This window comes from Ovis canadensis, chromosome X, assembly GCF_042477335.2.
Source record: "Ovis canadensis isolate MfBH-ARS-UI-01 breed Bighorn chromosome X, ARS-UI_OviCan_v2, whole genome shotgun sequence".
In the NCBI taxonomy this organism is placed as follows: domain Eukaryota; kingdom Metazoa; phylum Chordata; class Mammalia; order Artiodactyla; family Bovidae; genus Ovis; species Ovis canadensis.
In genome coordinates, this window is record NC_091727.1 from 105144468 (window position 1) to 105165102 (window position 20635).

Here is a 20635-nt window from a genome sequence, read left to right on the forward strand (position 1 = left end):
TGAATAGTCTGCATCACTGAAATCCTATTTCTCTGGGGTATTCATGGAAAGCTGTACAGATTAATAGTAGTATTATTAGTGGTAGTAGACGGGGCAACAGCAGCACCTATACTGTAGCAGGCCTACTGTGCTGCCAGCTTTACCTGAACGCTCCCATCGAAGCCCTGTGCAGTAACTTCCGGTGTTTGATTTTGCAGATGGGGAAACTGAGACTCAGAAAGTTTCACACACTTTCTTGAGGTCACTCAGCTCTGGAATATAAGAAACCAGACTGAAATCCAAATTTGTATTAATATGTTTAGCCTGGTCTTTCATCCCGTGCTGGACTTGGAAGGCTGTCCAAGTTACTCAATCCTCTCTGAGGTTCAGTTTCCTCGTCGGTAAAACTGAGGGAAGTAACACGTCTTTTAGGGGCTATTAGGCTCAGACGGTAAAGCGTCTGCTTGCAATGCGGGAGATCGGATTCAATTCCTGGGTCGGGAAGATCCCCTGGAGAAGGAAATGGCAATCCACTCCAGCACTCCTGCCTGGGAAATCCCATGGACGGAGGAGCCTGATAGGCTACAGTTCATGGGGTCGCAAAGAGTCGGACACGACTGAGCGACTTCACTTTCACTCACATGAAGATTAGAAATAATGGATACCCAAGGCCTCAGAGGCACATAGTAGGCATTTAAGCTTTGGTGGCGGTGTTTATGCTTCAGTGGGGGTGTGAAAGGAAGATCTGAGATCCCTTTAAAGGCATTGGGGAGCTGGAAAGAAGGGATCTACAGCTTTGCCCGACTTGAGAGCTGGCCCTCTCCTCTCCTGAATACAATGACCCAGTGAAACTCTGAGCGTTAAGCGAGGGGGTAGGGGCCTGAATTTGGCTCCAGCAACCTCTGCAGGGAATAGAGAGAGGCAGGAGCTGAGGAGGGGCGTGGAAATCTCAGCCGTCAGAGGACTGCAGGTGTTAGAGAGTTGGTGTAGGTGGACTCCCAGAGCCTGGCGGAGGGAGGGGAGGAGGTTGGAGCGGCCGGGAGGGCGGGGGAGAGAGGGAGGCGGGGCCCTGAGACTGAGAGGCTGTCCTTAGACTGCTCTTCTCGTGCCGGGCAGTTTGCGGCATCTGGAGGAGCTCACTGGAGAATCTCCAACAGCGGAGCGGGCCTTCAACTACCGTAAGTACCTGCAAATGCGCGCACAGTCCAGTGGCTGAAGATTAAATACTGCCCATCAGATCCTAAACAAAACCCCGAAATAATCTCCCTGAAGTAATTAATTGCCGTAAACTTAAAGGCTCCCAGGTCTTTCCTCCCCGCACCGCCTCAGTCCTCCTTTTCTCCTTCCCTCCCCGGATCCCAGCCATGCCTCGCTGAGAATCTCCGGGCACTCAGATATCTTCCCTTTTCCTTCTCAGTCTTCCCTCAAAACCTCTAGCGGAACACGTACCCGGCACCCCGCCGAGCCCAAACCCTTTGATTCCTGAAACCCTCAAAGCCATGCAGGGGGCGAGCCATTAGACATTTCGGGTCTTTCACCCTCGAAAGCACTGCGGCGCTGCCTAAGGGTGTGTGAAGTGCTTGGGGTGGAGTAGAAGGGGAGAGAGAAAAGCCTAGACTGCCGAAGATGGGGGTGGGGGGAGTGTTGGGGTGGGGGCGTAGTGTGAAAGGCCAAAAATGGGCGTGGCCAATTAACCCGAAGCCCGCAACTCCTTCCCTTGTTCCCTGGACGGAAGATTCCTTTTGGCTGGATATAAACGGTAGAGTTTCCTCAGGAGGTGGAGGAGGGGGTCAGCCATGCTGAGAAGCCCAGCTTCCCTTATTCCACTCAAGCCCCCAGGAAGTGAAACCCCGGTTTAGGGGTCCACCTGGCAGGACTGGACTCTCAGATGGCCTTCCTGGGTGGAATCCCAGTTAAACCTTTCCCTTGGCAGTAAAACCTGAAGTCCCCCCACATCCCCGAATAAACTGGCCCAAAGCCTCAGGGGAACAAAGCAACAGGGTGTCACCAAGACTGGGCCTTGGCCTGGGAGTCTGTAGGAGCTGAGATGGAAATAGCATCTTTAGGGTCCTATGCCAGGTTAATATCCCCTTTGGGAAGAAAAATAGCCAGTCTTAAAGAAATGTTCACTATGTGCCTAGCACTGTTCCGGTATTATCTCAGATTCAACACAACAACAAGGCTAGCTAGATATTAGATAAGAAAAGTTCAAAGAAGGTAATTTGAGCATCCTTCAATACAAAGTAAGAAATGCAAAAGGAAACTGTTCTTCCTTGGATCTCTGACTGTTCACCTGCTCCCTACAGCCCAGATGTTTGAATCTTCCCCCTTTTTCCTGCTCCTTCATCCCTCCTAGTCCTGGAGCAAATTAGAGGCTTTGATATCAGGATCAGTTTGGTGAAGTAAAAGCACCCCTTTCTGCTCTGGGAGCTGCCTTTATCCCACTCTTTTGAAATAGAATTAAACAGCTAGGGTCAGACACAACCTCAGACCCTAAGTAGAGAGGCAATAGAGGAGAGTCATCCTTAGTTTGTGTGATGAGCATACATCTTTCTTTGGCCAAAGGATACTCTGGGCCCAGGGTGGGTAGGGTAGGAGAGACAGAAAAGCATAAGGGGTCTACTTATGGACATGTAGAGCCTGTGGTCAATAGTGATTTTCAAGAAAATAAGAAAGCCTCCCTGAACTCAAATATTTTTGCCACATTCCCTGAAATTCAATTATTTTTTTTGTTTTTTTTGTTTGTTTGTTTGTTTTGTTTTGTTTTTTTCCTTAGGGGCAGTGAACAAAAATGATTATAAGTTTTGGGGTGCCAATGAATCATGTACATTTTATATCAATTAGTTCAAGTAATTTGATTCTCCAACACCTACTCAAAATGGAGGTTTTGAGCTTTGGACAGGGGATACGAAATAATAATGAAAGTAATACTAAATTTGAAGCATTCTACAGAAAGGAAAGCCTGGATGGGATGAGACAGTAAAAGTGAAGGAGGGTGAGAAAGTGGGTGAGGGCTACCTCTGAAAGTTTAATTACTGGTTTTAGAGCATAGGCATTGGAGTTCAACATGGATCTGAATTTTGGCTCTGATATTTAATATCTCTTGACTTCGGACAAATTACATCTCCTGCATAAGCCTCAGTTTCCTAGCCAGCAAAATGAGGATGTAGGACTCTTCCTTTGCTAGGTTGTTGGAGGACTCTGACAAAATATATATATATGAGTAAAGAATCCGAAAAGTTTCTACACCTCCCATCTCCCTCATGGCTTAGGGCTTCTGCTGGCCTGGATTAGGTCACACTCTGGGCCTCTGAGACCCTAGGGACAAACAGACATTTCAATAAATCTGATATGGTAGATATACCAGCAAAGACCTTGAGTGGAAGAAGGGGGAGTGGGGAAAGGGAACAAAGAGGACAAGTAGCTGATAGCCCTGCATGCCTGTGGGGGAGTGGAAAGTAGGTGTTCAGGTGCGATTTAGTGATCCAAACTAAACTTTCAGGAGAAGGAGCAATCCCCTGAGTAAAAGTACTTCTGCTTTTAGATCTTACCACCTTCTGAGGGGCGAAGCCCTTCAAGACTCCGGAGGCTCCATGACCCTCGACAAGCCAGGGGAAGGGGCCACCATGCTGCGGACATTCACTCTCTTACTCTTTTGTGCTGGTGAGTACAAGGAAGGCGTGGCAGGACAAGTGACCCTGTCATAGGCACCCCTATGAGTGGGCCCCTTGGGGAGGGAATGGGGAATACTGAGGTTTGAGGGTGATTGGGACAGCGAGGGGTTCTCCTTTACCATAATCTCTCTTTTCAGGACTGAGTCTGGGTGTGACACCAATGGGTAAGTGAGTCCTGCCACATCAACTACCTTCCTTCCTGAAGGCTGCAAGACACTGAACTGCCTCCATGGCCCCGGACATAACTGCCTTGAGATGCCAAAGGCAGTTTCCAGACTCAGCTTGTTAGGAATCAGGACTGCTCACTTCATGACTTGGTTTCCCACAAAATAGTAAAGACTTTGTCTCTTGCACTTTGTTCCCCAACTCCAACTCACTTGAATTCCTTAAAACAATGTCCTACGGTCCCTATCCCACCCTCCCCCTCCCATAAAAACACACACCCCGTGCCCAGGAAAGACCAAAGGAGGAATCGGGGGCAGGGGTGGGGGTTGGGGCTCATTTAAAGGGGACATTGCAGGGGGCATGTTATGGGAGGGAGAGGGTTGGAACTGCTGACATCTTTGTTTTCTTTGGGAATGACAGCAGTGATGCCATCTCAACCAGAGCTATGGATAGAGTCCAACTACCCCCAGGCCCCTTGGGAGAACATCACACTCTGGTGCAAAAGCCCCTCTCAGATTTCAAGCAAGTTCTTGCTGCTGAAGGATAAGACACAGATGACCTGGATCCGCCCTTCCCGAAAGACCTTCCAAGTTTCATTCCCCATCGGTGCCCTTACTCAGGCAAATACAGGTCTTTACAGGTGCTGCTACTGGAAGGAGACAGGCTGGTCAGAGCCCAGTAAAGTTTTAGAGTTGGAGGCACCAGGTAAGAAGACAGAGAGAGATAATCAAGAATTAACTCCAACTCCTGGGACTCAAACTTTCCTTCCCAGAGCAGGGTTTGTTTAATTCATTCATTTGCCTCAATCGCTTGCACACATAATACAGATATTCCAGTTGGTAAATAAGTGTCTCATCTCTATAGGTAATGCAGAGTGAGGCTGCAGACTCTGGAATGGATCTAGAGGGCAAGCTCCTCAACCTAGGGGATACTCTAGATGGGGAAAGAGGGGTGACAAATAAGGATCATACCCAAAAGACTCATTTAAGTAGAGCTCTCTGCTGCTCCCTGAGCCGCGCTACCCTTGCTCTACCTGAATTCCAGTTCATTCTCTCCTTCCAGGCCAGCTGCCCAAGCCCATCTTCTGGATCCAGACTGAGACCTCCCCTCTTCCTGGATGTAATGTTAACATACTCTGCCATGGCTGGCTGCAGGATTTGGTATTCATGCTGTTCAAAGAGGGATATGCGGAACCCGTGGATTACCAAGTCCCAACTGGGAGAGTGGCCATATTCTCCATTGCCAACATGACACCTGAGAGTGAAGGGGTTTACATCTGCCGCACTCATATCCAGATGCTCCCTACCCTGTGGTCAGAGCCCAGCAACCCCCTGAAGCTGATTGTAGCAGGTGGGTGTGGCTATGGCTGCTGGGGTCTGATGATCATTGTCCCCGGGATCATGGTTGGGTGAGCCAGGGTTTCTGATATGACTTTCCTTGCCCAGTTCTCTGCAAGGCCCATGAGCTAGAGTCATTTGATATTTTACTGAGATGCAAATGAGAACCACACATGCTAGGAGGCAGCTGTCTGGGAGCCAGTCACTTGGCTAGTGAGTGAGTCCAGCCAAATGTCCAGCAGCTTCAGCTCATCACAGCTTTGTTGTTCTCTATTTGTTGAAAATCATGTGTTCATTCATTCATTTGGCTAATGTTTATTGAGCACTTAATATGTGCCAGGCACTGCCACTGCAGTCATGTAAACTGATTTTTTTTTATTTAAATGTATTTTTATTCTATTTGTGATTTTTATTTTTAAGTGTGGAAAACAGAGTGAATTGCTTGTGCTGGCGATAAATAGAAAAAATGACAAGGAAAGTGATAGTTCATATTTCAGAAATGGTTTTATAAATGAATTTAGTCTTATATATACAGATCCAGTAAGGCAGTACCAAGCTTTAAACATAGTAGAAGGTTCTTCCAAACCCCTAATGTTAGACCCACACCCCACCCCCAACTCCTCCACCCCATAGCCCAGATGCTTCTAGACAGAATTGGCCACACTTGCTTTAGCTCCCTTCATCAAGTTAAATAGGCTTGGGGAAAGCTGTGGTGCTACAGAAAATATCCTGGACTTAGAAGTTGTAATCCTAGTTTCTAGTTCCACCTCTGACACCACCTCCCTGTGTGATATTGAGCAAGTTACTTCAACTCTGTGTTTCGGTTCCCCCACTCTAAAACGGGATAACAGTATCTACCTGATCCACTGTATGATGCCTCTCTGTGCCTCAGTTTTCTCATTTGCAAAACTGGTATAATCGTAATACCTACCTCACAGGGTTGTTGTGAGGATTTGCCTAATATGTGTACAGTGCCTGGCATATAAGTTCTCAATAAATGGTAGATATTAATTTTATTAGTATAGCTTTTTATTGAGGATCAAAGAACAAAAGCCTGTCTGTTTGAACTGCGTGTTATGGATGCTTGTTGTACGAATGTCTTTCTGGTATACATGTCACTAACACACACGTCTGCAGTTACCTGTTCGCAGGTGTCCCCCACTAGGCCCTGAGCACTTGGCGAACAGGGTCTGTGTCTGTCTCCTTTACTTGTTTCCCCCTAGACCATGATGCCTGATGTATCCTCAATGCTTACTGAACCTATGATAGAGCTGATCCTTCCAATAATGGGTGGGTGGGCCTACCTGGGATTGGGGTGGGTAAGAAGGAGTGCTTTGGGAGTGAGGTTTACCTTCTGTTTTGCAGTTTAATCTCTTTGGAGAAACAATATGTGAAAATGAGGGTGTGGTCCCATTAACAAATGTTTCTTTGATTTGCAGACTTACTGGCCAATCCTGACTTGTTGGCCTCTTTCAGTCTCCTCTGGGAAGTAGGGTTTTCTGTGAACTGAATGTGTTCAAAAGCCATCCTTAATACTGCAGTAACATTCATGCTTTATGAAGAAGGAATCAAAGTAATTTTCAGAAGTTTGGTTTCTTGGGTGATTGCAAGAACCACATTTGGCGTTTCAGAGACCTAAAGATACAGGGAATTACAAATGTAGATACTCCACTGAGACATACCCCTATACATAGTTAGAGCTCAGTGCAGTGATAGAGTCTGGTGAGAGGGAAGGAATGGAAGTGAACTTCCCCTTGGTTACCTTCTAGAAGAGGCAGAGATTCAGGGAAGAGTGAGGGAACAGAGGGTATACTTCAGCTACCACTTGCTATCTAAAGAAAGTAGGAAAATAAAACCAGAATATGATGAGGAAGAATCACCCTACTTCTAACTCAGGGTCTCTTCACTTTCTAGGACTCTATCCCAAACCAACTCTGACAGCCTACCCTGGGCCCATCATGGCACCGGGAGAAAGCCTTAATCTCAGGTGCCAAGGGCCAATCTATGGAATGACCTTTGCTTTAATAAGGCTTGAAGACTTGGAGAAGTCCTTTTACCTCAAGAGGCCAATAAAAAATGAGGCATATTTCTTCTTCCGGGCATTGAAAATCCACGATGCTGGCCATTACCTCTGTTTTTACTATGATGGATCATACAGGGGTTCACTCCTCAGTGATATCCTGAAAATCTGGGTAACTGGTAAGAGAGGGGGCTGCTGTGGGACCTCTGTTAGGGGGTAAGGGTGTTCGGCTCTCTTTGGGCGCACTGGAGAACTTCATCATGCAGCCAGGGTTAATGGTGGGGGAAGGAGCAGAATTTGTATAACTGGGCTTAGGCTGGGATTTGCCAAGGGTGGACTGGAAGAAAAGGAAAAGAACCTTAACTAGTGGGAGGGGTAAGTCAGACTTATTAGCCTTTGATATTTTGGGTCTCATCCTAGACACTTTCCCCAAGACCTGGCTACTTGCTCAGCCCAGTCCTGTGGTCCAAATGGGTCAGAATGTGAGTCTGTGGTGTCGAGGGCCAGTGGATGGAGTGGGGCTTGCACTTTATAAGAAAGGAGAAGACAAACCACTTCAACTCTTGGATACCACCAGTATCTATGATGACACATCATTCTTCCTCAACAATGTGACTTCTAGTGATGCTGGCATCTATAGCTGCCACTATCTCCTCTCCTGGAAGACCTCCATCAGAATGACATCACACAATACCGTGGAGCTTGTGGTTGTAGGCAAGTGCTAACAACTATTCTTTATTTTTATCTTCATTCCAGTGTTATTACAAGGAGCTAGTGTTGCTATACCCTTTTGGATTTATGAGCCAAAGCAAACCAGACTAGGAGGGTGGTTTTCTCCAAAACTTAGGGAACTTCTCTCCCAGTATTTTTACTCAAACCTTACCTCTAGACATGGACAAGCCCTGATGGGACTCCTAGAAAACTTACTTTACTTAAGACCCAGGGAAACCTACAGGTATTGTTAAGTTTCTGATTGAAGGTAGGAGCCTAGGAGTCTTTAGAGGATCAAGTAATGGGCCAAGGAATTCTGATGCACAGTCAAATTCTGAAGCCACTTGAGCTAGTAGAGCAGAAAAAAAAAAAAAAGAGAAGACCAAATAAGGAGATGAGAAACGTTTGTTGAGAGGAGGCAATGAGGTCAAAGTCACTTGTTCTAACTCTGGTCTCTGGATTGGTTGCAGATAAGCCCCCCAAACCCTCCCTGTCAGCCTGGCCCAGCACCGTGTTCAAGCTAGGAAAGGCCATCACCCTTCAGTGCCGAGTACCTCATCCAGTTCTTGAGTTTTGTCTGGAATGGGAAGAAAGAGCAACATCCCCAAAATTCTCAGTGGATGGAGACTTCATCATCAGTAATGTTGAAGGGAAAGGCGCAGGGACCTACAGCTGCAGCTATCGCATAGAGGCACACCCTAACATCTGGTCACATCGCAGTGAGCCTCTGAAACTGATGGGGCCAGCAGGTGAGAGGAAAACTCTTCACAGAGGTGCCCCCACCATGCCTTTGGCCATGATACCCCTGGGATCCCAAAGCAATGCCCAGCAGGATATGGAAGTGGTAGTCGGGGGCTGGTTTGGGCATCTTTCTCCTGGGGTGGTTCTCACGATCGCTCAAAGGCAGTGAGCAGGATGCTTCCAAGGGTCCCTTTCTTCATGTAAAGGAAGGTCACTTTTGCTTCAACTTCCCTTTGCCTGCAGGAACCAGATTCCCCTCCCCCCATGACTGTGTCCGTCTGTCCCTGTCCCCATCAAGCTCCATGTTTCTGATCTTCTCTGGTCACAGGCTTTCTCACCTGGAATCACGTTCTGAATGAAACTATCAGGTTGTTTCTAGTCATTCAGCTTGTTGCCTTGCTGTTTGTAGTGCTGTGGATAAGGTGGAAGTGTCGGAGACTCAGAATCAGGTAACTGTCTTATCCCAATCCCCTGCTCCTAAATCTAGCTGAGTTCAGGCTCCCCAGAGGTTCAGGAATGGGGTGTGCTGCAGTTGAGACAAGCCCCACGGGCACACCCTTTGTATCCTCCACCTTCAGGGATGAAGATACAAGGCTTTCTCATTCCAGCCATTTCTCTTTCATTTCATGGAGGGGTCAGCACCCCTACCAGAAGGTAGAGAAATTAATATTTCTCAGAGGCTGGAAGAAGTCCTCAGAACCTCCTTCACTGATCCCCCCCAGGAGGGTGCCCAAATCTCCCTCCCAAGCCACCTTGCCTCTCACAGATTATCAACGTCTTCCACATTAACTTCATCTGAACATTTTTTTAAAGAATCAACACTGTCCTGTCTCCCAGGATATTATCCAACTCCCATCCCAACTATTCAGCCTTACCTCAGCTCTTAAGGGCTAGCAAGCCTTGTAGTCCACCCTCACTGCTATGGAAGCCAGTGTCTCTGCCACTCTGGCCCCCAACCACTGTGCAGAGCCTTCTGAGAATAGAGCCTTAGCCTGGGTGTGCAGCTGATGAGAGAATGGATTGGGTCAGGGAATCAGACTGCTTCCCCTGATCCATAAAGTGTCTCAAGTCAAACAGGTTCTCCTGCTGTTTACTTTTATTATTTTGTGTCTCCTGGGTCATCCCCTTCTCTCCCTTATCCCTGTATCCTAGTGCTCAGGCTATTCTGCCCCCAAATGAGAAATGACAGCTCCTAGCTCGGTGGGGGCTTCTGCTCCTGAATGCCACTTTTCCCCACTCTCTGATCCTGGCTGTACCCCTCCCCCACCATGAGCAGAGGCCTTTGTGTGCCTGGGAGTATTCAATACACAATGGATGATGACTATGATTGTGTGTGTCTGTGTTCTCCTCTGAGATCTGAGGGACAGAGTGCTTGGGTAATGGGAAGGGAGCCACCTAAACCTTCTGCAAAACCACTACCCCTTTTGAGCTTTCAAAACGTTTCAGTGGGGGTCAGGTTCACAGAATCTGTTCTGAGTTCCACATACACTGGTAGCCTTCAAGCCAGGGGTTAGAAAAAAATGTAGCTTCAAGTGCCCCCCCACCTCAGCCCAGGACCACTGCATCAAAGAATGAGTTCAGAAACCAGATATTGGAGAAGGCAGTTTGAAAAGCATGTTGTCCTGACCAGGAAGGAAGGTCAGTGTTTTCTAAGTCAAAATTGTCAGGTAGACATTGACCTAATAGAAGCTAAATCTATAGGATCTGAATCTATAGGACCTGAAGCTGCAGCACATATCTAGTCATGATCTGGGTGAGGGTAGAGAGATCCCACTGCTGCTGCCTAAGCAACCCTTCCACAACAAAGGCAGGTGAGGCAGGTCGGTTGGAGGACCAATAGTGCCGTAATAAACACTGCTTCCAAACTTAAACTTGATGATTGAGAAACACCCAAGATTTCTCCCTCCAGCCCCTCACCCACCACCCAGAGCTTCTGATCACACTGAGCTCCAGGGGTTCTGAGAGCTGGAGTTACAAAGGTATTTTCACATCTGACATCTCAATTCCAGCAACGGCCTAATCAGGGCCCTTGGGGAGCTGACATTTGATATTGTCTGGGGAGGGGGGAGGGGCGGGGGCCCGTGGGTCATGAAAGAGCAAGAGGTTTGTAGGTAGTGAGGCCCTCAAAGAGAAAAGTCATCAATGTCAGAAAAGATGATATCCCATTATTCTGGCCATATCCAATCCCTATTGGGTGGCAAGTAAGCCAATGACATAAATTGCCGCCCCCTTCTCTCCGCCCTCCCCCTAATCCCAGCAACTCCTCTCATCTCTTTTCTGGTCTTGCTAGAGAAGCCTGGTTGCTGGGAACAGCTCAAGGGGTCACCATGCTCTTCATACTCACAGCTCTTCTCTGCTGTGGTGAGTACAAGGGGGTGGGGAAGGGGCCTGGGCAGAAGGCCGGGGTGAAGTCCCGTGGGGGAGGGGGCAAAGCCCTGGCAGCAATTTCTTTTGCAGGACTGTGCACTGGGGTATTGACAGAAGAGACTGGTGAGTTTTTCCTGCTCCAGACTGGGACATTCCTCCCTGGAGATCCGAAATAACTACAGAGTGTCAGTGTCAGTGGCCAGGGAGTGACTGGTTGGGAGGGAAGGGCAGCCAGGAAGGGGCACTTTGCTGAAGCTGCTGGCAAAATTGAGCCTCCAACTCTGCTTTTCTGCCTGCAAAATTTCCCCCAAGCTTCTGCATTTTTCTGAGGCTCAGCTGAGACATCAGCGTCTTCTTTCCCCAGCACCTGCAGAAGGGAGGAAAGAGTTTGGATTGGGGCTGAAAGGGGAGGTGGGCAGTGTGATCTGGGGAGGGGGGTTCAAGGGCAAGGAAAGGGGGAGGGGGAGGGGAGGGAGGATGCCTTCATTAACTCTGCTGTTTCTAGAAATAATCATGCCAACCCCTAAGCCTGAGCTGTGGGCAGAGACCAACTTCCCTCTGGCCCCGTGGAAGAACTTAACCCTCTGGTGCAGAAGCCCGTCTGGTTCAACTAAGGAGTTTGTGTTGCTGAAGGATGGCACCGGGTGGATCGCAACTCGCCCGGCCTCAGAGCAGGTCCGGGCTGCCTTCCCCCTTGGAGCCCTGACCCAGACTCACACCGGGAGTTACCACTGCCATTCCTGGGAGGAGATGGCTGTGTCTGAGCCCAGTGAGGCACTTGAGCTGGTGGGGACAGGTAAGAAAAGGCCGAGGGTCCGCTCGGCATGATCCTTGGTGCCGCTGGGACTCCAGCGGTGCTCCGAGGTATGGGGAAATGCTCAGAGATCCAGAGCCCAAGGGACTTCTGCTGCCTGTAGGAGAGAAGGGGGGAGGGGTGGGGAGGAGAGTTGAGAGGAGAGTGACAGGAAGAGCCAAGGCCCGGCCAGGATGGATCTCTGTTTTGCTGACCGAGTGACTCTGCGTGTCCCATCTGGGCACCTCCTAACTTCGGATTCCTTCTCCTTGTCCTCCCTGTTTTGTTTTCCAGATATCCTCCCCAAGCCTGTCATTTCTGCTTCCCCCCCAATTCGGGGCCAGGAACTGCAAATCCGCTGCAAAGGATGGCTGGCAGGCATGGGGTTTGCTCTGTACAAGGAGGGAATGCAGGAACCCGTCCAGCAACTTGGTGCCGTTGGGAGAGAAGGCTTCTTTACAATCCGGAGAATGGAGGATAAAGACGAAGGCAATTATAGCTGCCGAACTCACACTGAAAAGCGCCCCTTCAAGTGGTCCGAGCCTAGTGAGCCCCTGGAGCTTGTCATAAAAGGTAGAGCTGAAAGGGGTGTATGAGGGAGGAGGGGGGAAGCAAAGCTCCAGGTCAGACGCTCCTTTCCCCACAGCGAACTTTGCTGTTGGTCCTAGGAGCCTGTGTCCAATCTTAGAGCCAGGCAGGCGTGGCGCTGGGAGTGCCAGGGCCTCTGGCTGCACGATATTAATAGCCATAATCGTTATTAATAGCTGGGGTTTGTGGAGGGTGATTTAACTTTTCTAATTATTTTCATATCAATTATCTCATTTAGCTATAGAGCAAATACTCAAAGGAGGTGGATCAGGTGCAATTTCCCCTTCTTGTCCCAATGGGCAAACTGAGGCTCAGGGAATCAGCAGAGCCCCAGTAACTATCCACTCTTTTAGCTAGCTTCTGCTGGCAGTGAGGATTAGACTTGAGGAGGTGAGAGGTGGGGTGAGGGGGTCCCTGTGAAAAGTCTGTCTGCAAAGTGGTTTTGGCTGGATTTTTAAATGCACCTTCTTCTGAATGAAATACTACAGGAAGCCAAGCTGCTTTCTGGAACCAGTGTTTGCCATATTATCTAGCTTGCTTTCTATTGATTTGTTTTTGGTTACGTTTGGTTTTTGCCTTCTAGAAATGTACCCCAAGCCCTTCTTTGAGACCTGGACCAGTCCTGTGGTCACTCCTGGTTCCCGGGTGACTTTTAATTGCTCCACCCCCCACCAGCACATGAGCTTTATTCTTTACAAAGATGGAAGTGAAGTAGCATCCAGCGACAGTTCCTGGGCAAGTCTGGGAGCCAGTGCAGCCCACTTTCTGATCATTTCGGTGGGCATTGGTGATGGAGGGAATTACAGCTGCCGCTATTACGACTTTGCGATCTGGTCAGAGCCCAGTGACCCTGTGGAACTCGTGGTGACAGGTCAGGACTGGGGAAATGCAGGTGGAGGTGGTACTGTCCCTGGGACAATGGGCAAGAGGGATGTCAGTGGGAGAGGAAGAGTCGCCCCTTCTAAAAGTCACCAAGAATGTGCTCAGGACAGTGCCTGCATGTAGTAAACAGTCCATGTAAGGCAAATGCTTATATTATCACTAATATGGGAAGAGGAGAAGAAGGAGGAAAATAATCCACTTCTGGGGAAAGAAATGAGGCAGATGGGGATGTTTCACATGTTGCCCTGTTTCTGAAGTCTTTTTGTAGCTTGGCCTTGAGCTTTAGGCCCAAGGTCCACTTTTTCTTTAGCTGGGCTACCGGATATGGGTGGGCTAGATGCCCTCAGAGAAAGGGCAAAGACCCTGAAGGGTCAACTGCATACTATGCGGCCGTTACAAATGATAGTTTCCAAAGGCTGGTTAATGTCATAGGAAAATGTTTACAATATAAAGTGAAAAATATTAAACTATACAACTGTGTATACAGTAAGCCCAGTTATACAAACAGTTATAGCCACAATGATATAGGCATGTACAAAAATAAATGGGAAGTAATACGGAAACGTGTACAAAAAATGGCCATCTTTGAGTGGTAGAATTGTACTGTCTTCATTAGTTTTTTTTCTATATTTTCTAGTTTTCTACAATAAGCATATATTGTTTCTTATAATAACACTAAAAAACAAAAACAAAACAGTGCTCAGAATGTATGAGGCAGGATTCTCTTATGTGTGTTCTCTTTAATTTCAGAATTCTACCCCAAACCCACGCTCCTGGCACAGCCAGGTCCCGTGGTTCTTCCTGGGAAGAATGTGACCCTGCGTTGCCAAGGGGCTTTCCAGGGCATGAGGTTTGCCCTCCTGCAAGAGGGAACCCTGGGTCCCTTACAGTTCCGGAGTGCCTCGGGGAACTCGGCTGACTTCCTCCTCCATACTGTTGGAGCAGAGGACTCTGGGAACTACAGCTGTGTCTACTTTGAGACCACTATGTCAAACAGGGGATCATATCTCAGCAAGCCTCTTATGATCTGGGTGACTGGTAAGGACAGACAAGACGTGGGGCTGGGACAGAAGCAACTGGAGTAGAGGTTCAGTTCAGTTCAGTCGCTCAGTCGTGTCCGACTCTTTGCAACCCCATGAACCACAGCATGTAGGGGTAAGGGAGGGTAATCCCTCTTGGAAGGCTAGGCTAGGCTAGGCTAGGACATAGAGGGGAACGGTTGTGTCTGGAAGGAGAAAAATAAAGGGTTAATTCAGTGATAAGTTCGCATGCTCACCACTTTCCATCTTTGGTCTCTTCCTAGACACATTCCCCAAGCCACGGTTGTTTGCTGAGCCCAGTTCTGTGGTTCCTGTGGGGCAGAATGTTACTCTCTGGTGCCAAGGGCCAGTACAGGGAGTAGGGTACATTCTGCACAAAGAAATAGAAGCCACTTCAGTGCAGCTCTGGGGATCCACCAGTAATGATGGGGCCTTCCCCATCACCAACATATCTGGTGCTAGCATAGGTCGTTACAGCTGCTGCTACCACCCTGACTGGACCAGCCTTATCAAGATACAGCCTAGCAACACCCTGGAACTCATAGTCACAGGTAAGGGGAAGATGCTCTGGAATGGGCAGGGGAGTATAGAAAAGAGGGAACTGAGCTGGCTGATAATTCACGGGAAATGGTTTTCCAAGGGCTCAAGGAGAGGCAGGCAGTAACTCTCCTCTTTATTGAGACTTCAGGGGTGATGCCCTGGTAAGTGGCCACCTCTCTATGAACCAAGAGTTCATTTCTTCTAGGTTTGCTCCCCAAACCCAGCCTATTAGCCCAACCTGGTCCCATGGTGGCCCCTGGAGAAAACATGACTCTTCAGTGTCAGGGGGAACTGGCAGACTCAACATTTGTCCTGTTGAAGAAGGGTATTCAAGAGCCTTTAAAGCAACAGAGGCCAAATGGGTACAGGGCTGACTTCTGGATGCCAGCAGTGAGCAGTGAAGATTCTGGGATGTACAGCTGTGTGTATTATTTGGATTCTGCTCCCCTTGCAGCTTCTAATCACAGTGACTCCCTGGAGATCTGGGTGACTGGTAAGGTCTTAGAGATTTCAATAAGACTGTAGTTTTTTTAGTAGTTATCCCTAAGGGGATAAAGAGCTGGGTTCGAGGCCATTTCTAACTCTGTATCCTGGTTGGTTGCAGACAAGCCCCCTAAACCCTCCTTATCAGCTTCGCCTGGCACTGTGTTCAAGCTCGGAAAGGATATCACCCTTCAGTGCAGAGGGCCCCTACCAGGTGTGGAATTTGTCCTGGAACATGATGGAGAAGAAGCACCTCAACAATTCTCAGAGGATGGAGACTTTGTCATCAATAATGTCGAAGGAAAGGGCATTGGAAACTATAGCTGCAGCTACCGTCTGCAGGCCTACCCCGATATCTGGTCAGAGCCTAGTGATACTCTGGAGCTGGTGGGGGCAGCAGGTGAGATGATAATCCCTCCATGATTCTGGCCTGACACACCTGGGACCCCGGAGACAGTCTCCATGGAGGCAGGCCACACATGGAAGGGGAGAGGTTTGGAGTCAGAGACCTCAAGTATGGTCATTTTTCTTTTTCTCCTAGGGATGGTAAGGAGGTGGAACCTCAGATTCACTCAAAGATAGTGACAAGGATACTTTCAATGCATCTTCCACCCCACAAGGGAGGGCTGCCTCTGCCTCAGCAGAAGCACTGCCTCTGACCACCCCATCTCTTGTCCCAACATGTGGTTCCCAAGTGAACCCCAGAGGAGGCCAGATGAAGGGGCAGCAAGAGAGCAAGGAGAACACACGTGTACTAAACTCTATGCCATTGGTTTCTGCTCTTTTATCATCACAGGGCCTGCTGCTCAGGAATGCACTGTGGGGAACATTGTCCGAAGTACCCTGATCGTGGTGGTGGTTGTAGCTTTGGGGGTGGTGCTAGCCATAGAGTGGAAGAAGTGGCCTCGACTCAGAACCAGGTAATTGCCTCATGTCACTCCTGTTGTGAACCCAGGGCTTCTGTGAAAACAATGATCCAAATGCTCCTCTAGCATCTGAGCCCCATAACGCAGCCTGTTTTCAAGTTGATGGCTCTGTATCCTCCCTTAGTCATGTTTTTTTTTCTTTCTCTACACAGGGGCTCAGAGACAGATGGAAGAGATCAGACCATAGCCCTGGAAGAGTGTAACCAAGAAGGAGACCTGGGCACCAACACCAACTCTCCCTCATCAGTCTCTCAGGGCACTTCAGTAGAGCAGCCAGTCCCGATATAATCATCTCCTACTTTACAAGAGCTTTTCTCTCCTCTTTTTTTATCCTCAGAGACCTGCAAATCTGATTGGTTTCCCCAGGAGTCCATGCCACCTACTGTTCCTTGGCCACTAATCACCTGAGATGGGTCAAGGGGATTTTAGGAAGTGAGAGCTCTACCAGGGTGAGAGGTTTCCTGAAGAGAGATTTCCCACCCCTGTAATTCCTCACTGTACTGATTTACTGGTGCATGAAAATCTATTAAAAATGTATTCTTCTGAATAAAAAGAGTATTCTCTATTTAACTGCAAAAACTATGGCAGCGGTTTTCCATTGGTTTGTTATTTAGGATTTAGTGAAAAATGGTGTATTGGAGCTGACCCCCATGGCACAGTAAGAGAGCAGGGGCCTGCTAGCACAGAGAAATGAGCTCGAGGATAGGGTCAGGGAGGAGGGAAAGCTCCAACATGTCCAGTTTGGTTTCAGACATGGTTGCTGAACAGAATGTCCTGTCATCCCTTCATTCCCCATTTCATTACTGAATGAATGAATGGCAATATTCTCTCCAAGTTAAGCCTAAGGACGGCAAAGACTTCAGTTACATACTTTCACTGTGGAACTTCTAGGTCTGTAGTACATCTGCTTTCAAACATTAGGATTAATCCACTGCAGAACTTGGAAATTGGGAAAGCGTGCTTTGTGGCCCTTTCCTACCAATCACAAGTGTACATTAACTCACTCTCAAACGTAAATGATAGATAAAAATGGAATACTTTGCCCCTCCCTACAGAAAGCCCTGTGTTTTTCTGGATGGCGGCGGGGTGGGGTGGATCTCAGGGAGTGAGTAAGCAGCAGCGGTGGTTGGTTTCAAGCAGGGGACCTCCCAGGGTCCTATTCACACTCTGAGCCCCTGATCTTTCTCCTTGCATCGGCATGCAACTTGCCACACTGGTGAGCATCTAGCACACGTTAGGAGGCTTGGACTGGGAAAAGGGGCTTCCCTAATTCCTTAAACCTGTTCAAGACCTCAGAAGGATTGATCTGTGGGTCCTAGAGGAGGTCGTAATCCCTTCAAATCTGACCCTAAAGTTCCTTACCTCCCGACACTGTTTAATTTTCAGCTATCACTATTTAATAGAGCAATGTCCAGGGGTGCTGCACACAGTGAGTTATTTAACCCTGGTTACCATAAAATTTAGAAAGTAACTCCTATATTCTTATATCAGGAAGCTTATTTACCCAGCAACTTAATGAAAAAAATGCATCACATTTCCCTTAATCCTTGCAGAATGAAATACTCCAAGTACTATCGACTAATTTGTATTAAGCTGTTTGGAATGTAGAAGTACAAAGTCTCATTCCAATTTTCATTTGATGAGATTCTATTAGTCACTTATACTAATTTCTTATAGTGTTTATAAAAATTGCATTTCAAAAGTGATTTTGCATATGAATTTAGCAAAAACTAATTGTTGCTTTTTGCCCCACACCACTCACTGCCTTCAAACTCTCCAACCCTAACCTTCAATCAAGCTGTACATTTTGAACAGTGGAGGGAGGCCTGTTTTCGGTCCTTGCTTTTCAGACGGAATTGCTTTGATCAGGTCTGACTTTGTTTTCTAACCATTGGATATTCCAGCATGTATTGTCAAGGCTAGCAGTGGGGCTGTGCAAGTTAGCAAGTGATCACTTGGTTGCTTTAGCTGTTCACCAAGGGAAAGAGAGATGGAAAGAAAAGAGAAAAAACTAAAATTAAAAAAAAGAAAAAAAAAGAAAAGAGAAGAGGGCCAAGGACTGAAATTTATAGAAGCCTCTGAGTTAGAAAAGCAGGAAAAGATGAAACAAAAATGACAGAAAAAGACTCTTGTGAAATCTTGTGAACCAGGGTCTCCTGTATCAAACAGAGATATCCATGCAATCAGAAAATTTTGATCAACCTTTCAGTGAAAAACAAATATAAACATGTGACACTGGACTTTTAGTTGGTTTTCTGAAAGTATCCACATATACCATTCTTTCACTGAGAGAATCAAGTTTTATATGATTTAGAAGGGGAAAAATAGTTGTCAATTAACTGAAATATTTAAAGAGTGGCTTTGGGTTTTAACTTCCCTCCTCACTGTCAGAGCTATTTCAATGAATTAAATATCTATTTATAATGCAGAAGTCATAGCAATCTATCTCAATGAATTAAATATCTATTTATAATGCAAACGTAGCTTGTTGCTGACAATGCTCCACATGGTATGTTTTTTTCAACCTGGTTGCCATGGGAATCAGTCCCTTTACCCCTGGCTGGCCTCTAATCAGCACAGCATCAGGTAATCTCTGGGAAATGGAATCTCAATTAGGATGGAATGGACCTTTGAGAGAAGAACGTGCCTCTGGGACTCCAGAAACAAAAGCCAAAAATCCTCCCTTCAGTTCTGAAAAAAAAATGTAAATTACCCTCCATCCATGGGTCACATCTTTGCCCTCAGCATCTTAGAGTTACAAAGATTGTCAAGGTGGTGTGGTCGAATCCCCAACCCAGTACACAATCTCCTTTATAGCAAAGCTGACAGGTAGGTACACAGCCTCTTTCTGTATACCTCCAGTGATGCAGAGCTCACCACTCCATGAGACAATCTGAGAATTTCAAATTGCTTGATTGATCTCCTATCTGTGTATATTCCTTTCATACTCATTGGCTTGATTGATCTCCTATCTGTATATACTCACTCCCTTCATACTCATTGGCTCTAGTTCTGACCCAGGTTGCAACCTAGATGAAATCTACTTCTTACACATAGCAGTCTTACAAAGTTTGGAAGATATGAGTTGTCTTCTTTGAGTCCAGAATATCTCACTCAGTGTTGTTTCCAGGGTTTGGCCAACATTCAATTGCAAATGTATCTATGTGTAGTTAACTCTTAATTATCTGGGTTTTGGACAAGGCAGAGTTCATGCCTACCCAACTCCTGCTGGATTCAACCAGAACAGCTCTCTTATATATTTATTATATATTATTATTTATTGATTTTATATGCCCAATACAGTATTGTAAAGTAAAAAATAGAAAAAATAATAAAATAATAATATAGAATATTAAACAATGATAAAAGATGTGATAAAAACAAAGTAGAGAAAGGAGGTACAGAAGTGTGTGTTTTGGGGGGGGAAATTGTTTCAATTTAAATAGGGTGACTAAGAATATCTCACTGAGAAGGTTAACATTTGACTTAAGATTAAAGGATATGAAAGAGTAAGCCATACAGATATCTAGGCAAAGTGAGTTCCGGTCAGAGAACACGAAGTACAAGAGCCCTGAGACAAGAGAATGCCTGACTGGTTTGAGAAACGGTGACTAGACTACAGTGACTGGAGCAGTGTGAACAAGGGGAAAAGTAGGAGATGCAGTCAAAGAGGTAACGGGAACCAAGACAAGCAAGACTTTTGTAGATCTTTGTAAGGACTTGGGCTTGCAGTCTGTATGAACTAGGAAGCCACTGACATGATTAGACTTACAGAGACCTGGGTTCGATCCCTGGGTTGGGAAGTTACGTTGGAGAAGGGAAAGGCTACCCACTCCAGTATTCTGGCCTGGAGAATTCCATGGACTGGATAGTCCATGGGGTCACAAAGGGTCGGACATGGCTGAGCAACTTTCACTTTCACTTTCATCCCGTCTTCAGGCTTCCCAGGTGGTTCAGTGGATAAAGACTCCACCTCCAATGCAGGAGACACAGGCAGACAAGGGTTCAGTCCCTAGTTTGGGAAGATTCCCTGAAGGAGGGCATGGCAACCCAGTCCAGTATTCTTTCCTGGAGAATCCCATGGACAGAGGAGCCTGGCGGCCTATAGCCCATAGGGTCGCAAAGAATCGGACATGTCTGAAGCAACTGAACATGCATCCATGCCTCCTGTCTTCTGTATAGAGAATAGACTGAGGGGCCAGGGTGGAAACAGAGATATCTACAAGGAGGTTACTGTAATAATGAGGCAAGAGATGGTAGGTTAGGTCAGCCCAGTAGCAGAGTGGTGACAAGAAATGGCTGGACTATTGATATAAGCTGAGGAAACAGCCAATGGGATTTGCTGACAGATTGAATGCGGTGTATCTTCTATAAACATTCTCATTAGAA

At 47.1% G+C, this 20635-nt stretch overlaps 1 protein-coding gene across 4 annotated transcripts; it reads left to right on the plus strand.

Moving 5' to 3' along the window:
* Nucleotides 1-938: 938 nt before the first annotated feature.
* IGSF1 (immunoglobulin superfamily member 1) lies at nucleotides 939-16825 on the plus strand. Of its 4 annotated transcripts, XM_070290761.1 has the most exons (21): nucleotides 939-965; nucleotides 1096-1157; nucleotides 3524-3642; nucleotides 3791-3817; nucleotides 4239-4523; nucleotides 4881-5168; nucleotides 7070-7354; nucleotides 7596-7889; nucleotides 8357-8635; nucleotides 8956-9076; nucleotides 10918-10988; nucleotides 11085-11117; nucleotides 11500-11790; nucleotides 12082-12360; nucleotides 12959-13246; nucleotides 14008-14295; nucleotides 14561-14848; nucleotides 15043-15330; nucleotides 15442-15720; nucleotides 16117-16240; nucleotides 16399-16825. In XM_070290761.1, the coding sequence occupies exons 3-21, from the start codon at nucleotides 3573-3575 to the stop codon at nucleotides 16532-16534; spliced, it is 4014 nt and encodes a 1337-aa protein (XP_070146862.1). In that variant the 5' UTR covers nucleotides 939-965; nucleotides 1096-1157; nucleotides 3524-3572; the 3' UTR covers nucleotides 16535-16825. The 4 variants fall into 4 exon arrangements, with proteins under 4 accessions (XP_070146862.1, XP_070146864.1, XP_070146861.1 ...); XM_070290760.1 differs by lacking the exon at nucleotides 939-965 and having other exon boundaries at nucleotides 1038-1157; XM_070290762.1 differs by lacking the exons at nucleotides 939-965; nucleotides 4239-4523 and having other exon boundaries at nucleotides 1038-1157.
* Nucleotides 16826-20635: the final 3810 nt, after the last annotated feature.

Bases quoted from the DNA above. Each gene is read 5' to 3' on its own strand.
- IGSF1 (XM_070290761.1), top strand. From the start codon at position 3,573: ATGACCCTCGACAAGCCAGGGGAAGGGGCCACCATGCTGCGGACATTC. The intron at 3,818-4,238 runs GTAAGTGAGTCC...TGGGAATGACAG, and splicing joins TCTGGGTGTGACACCAATGG to CAGTGATGCCATCTCAACCA. The intron at 7,355-7,595 runs GTAAGAGAGGGG...GTCTCATCCTAG, and splicing joins CCTGAAAATCTGGGTAACTG to ACACTTTCCCCAAGACCTGG.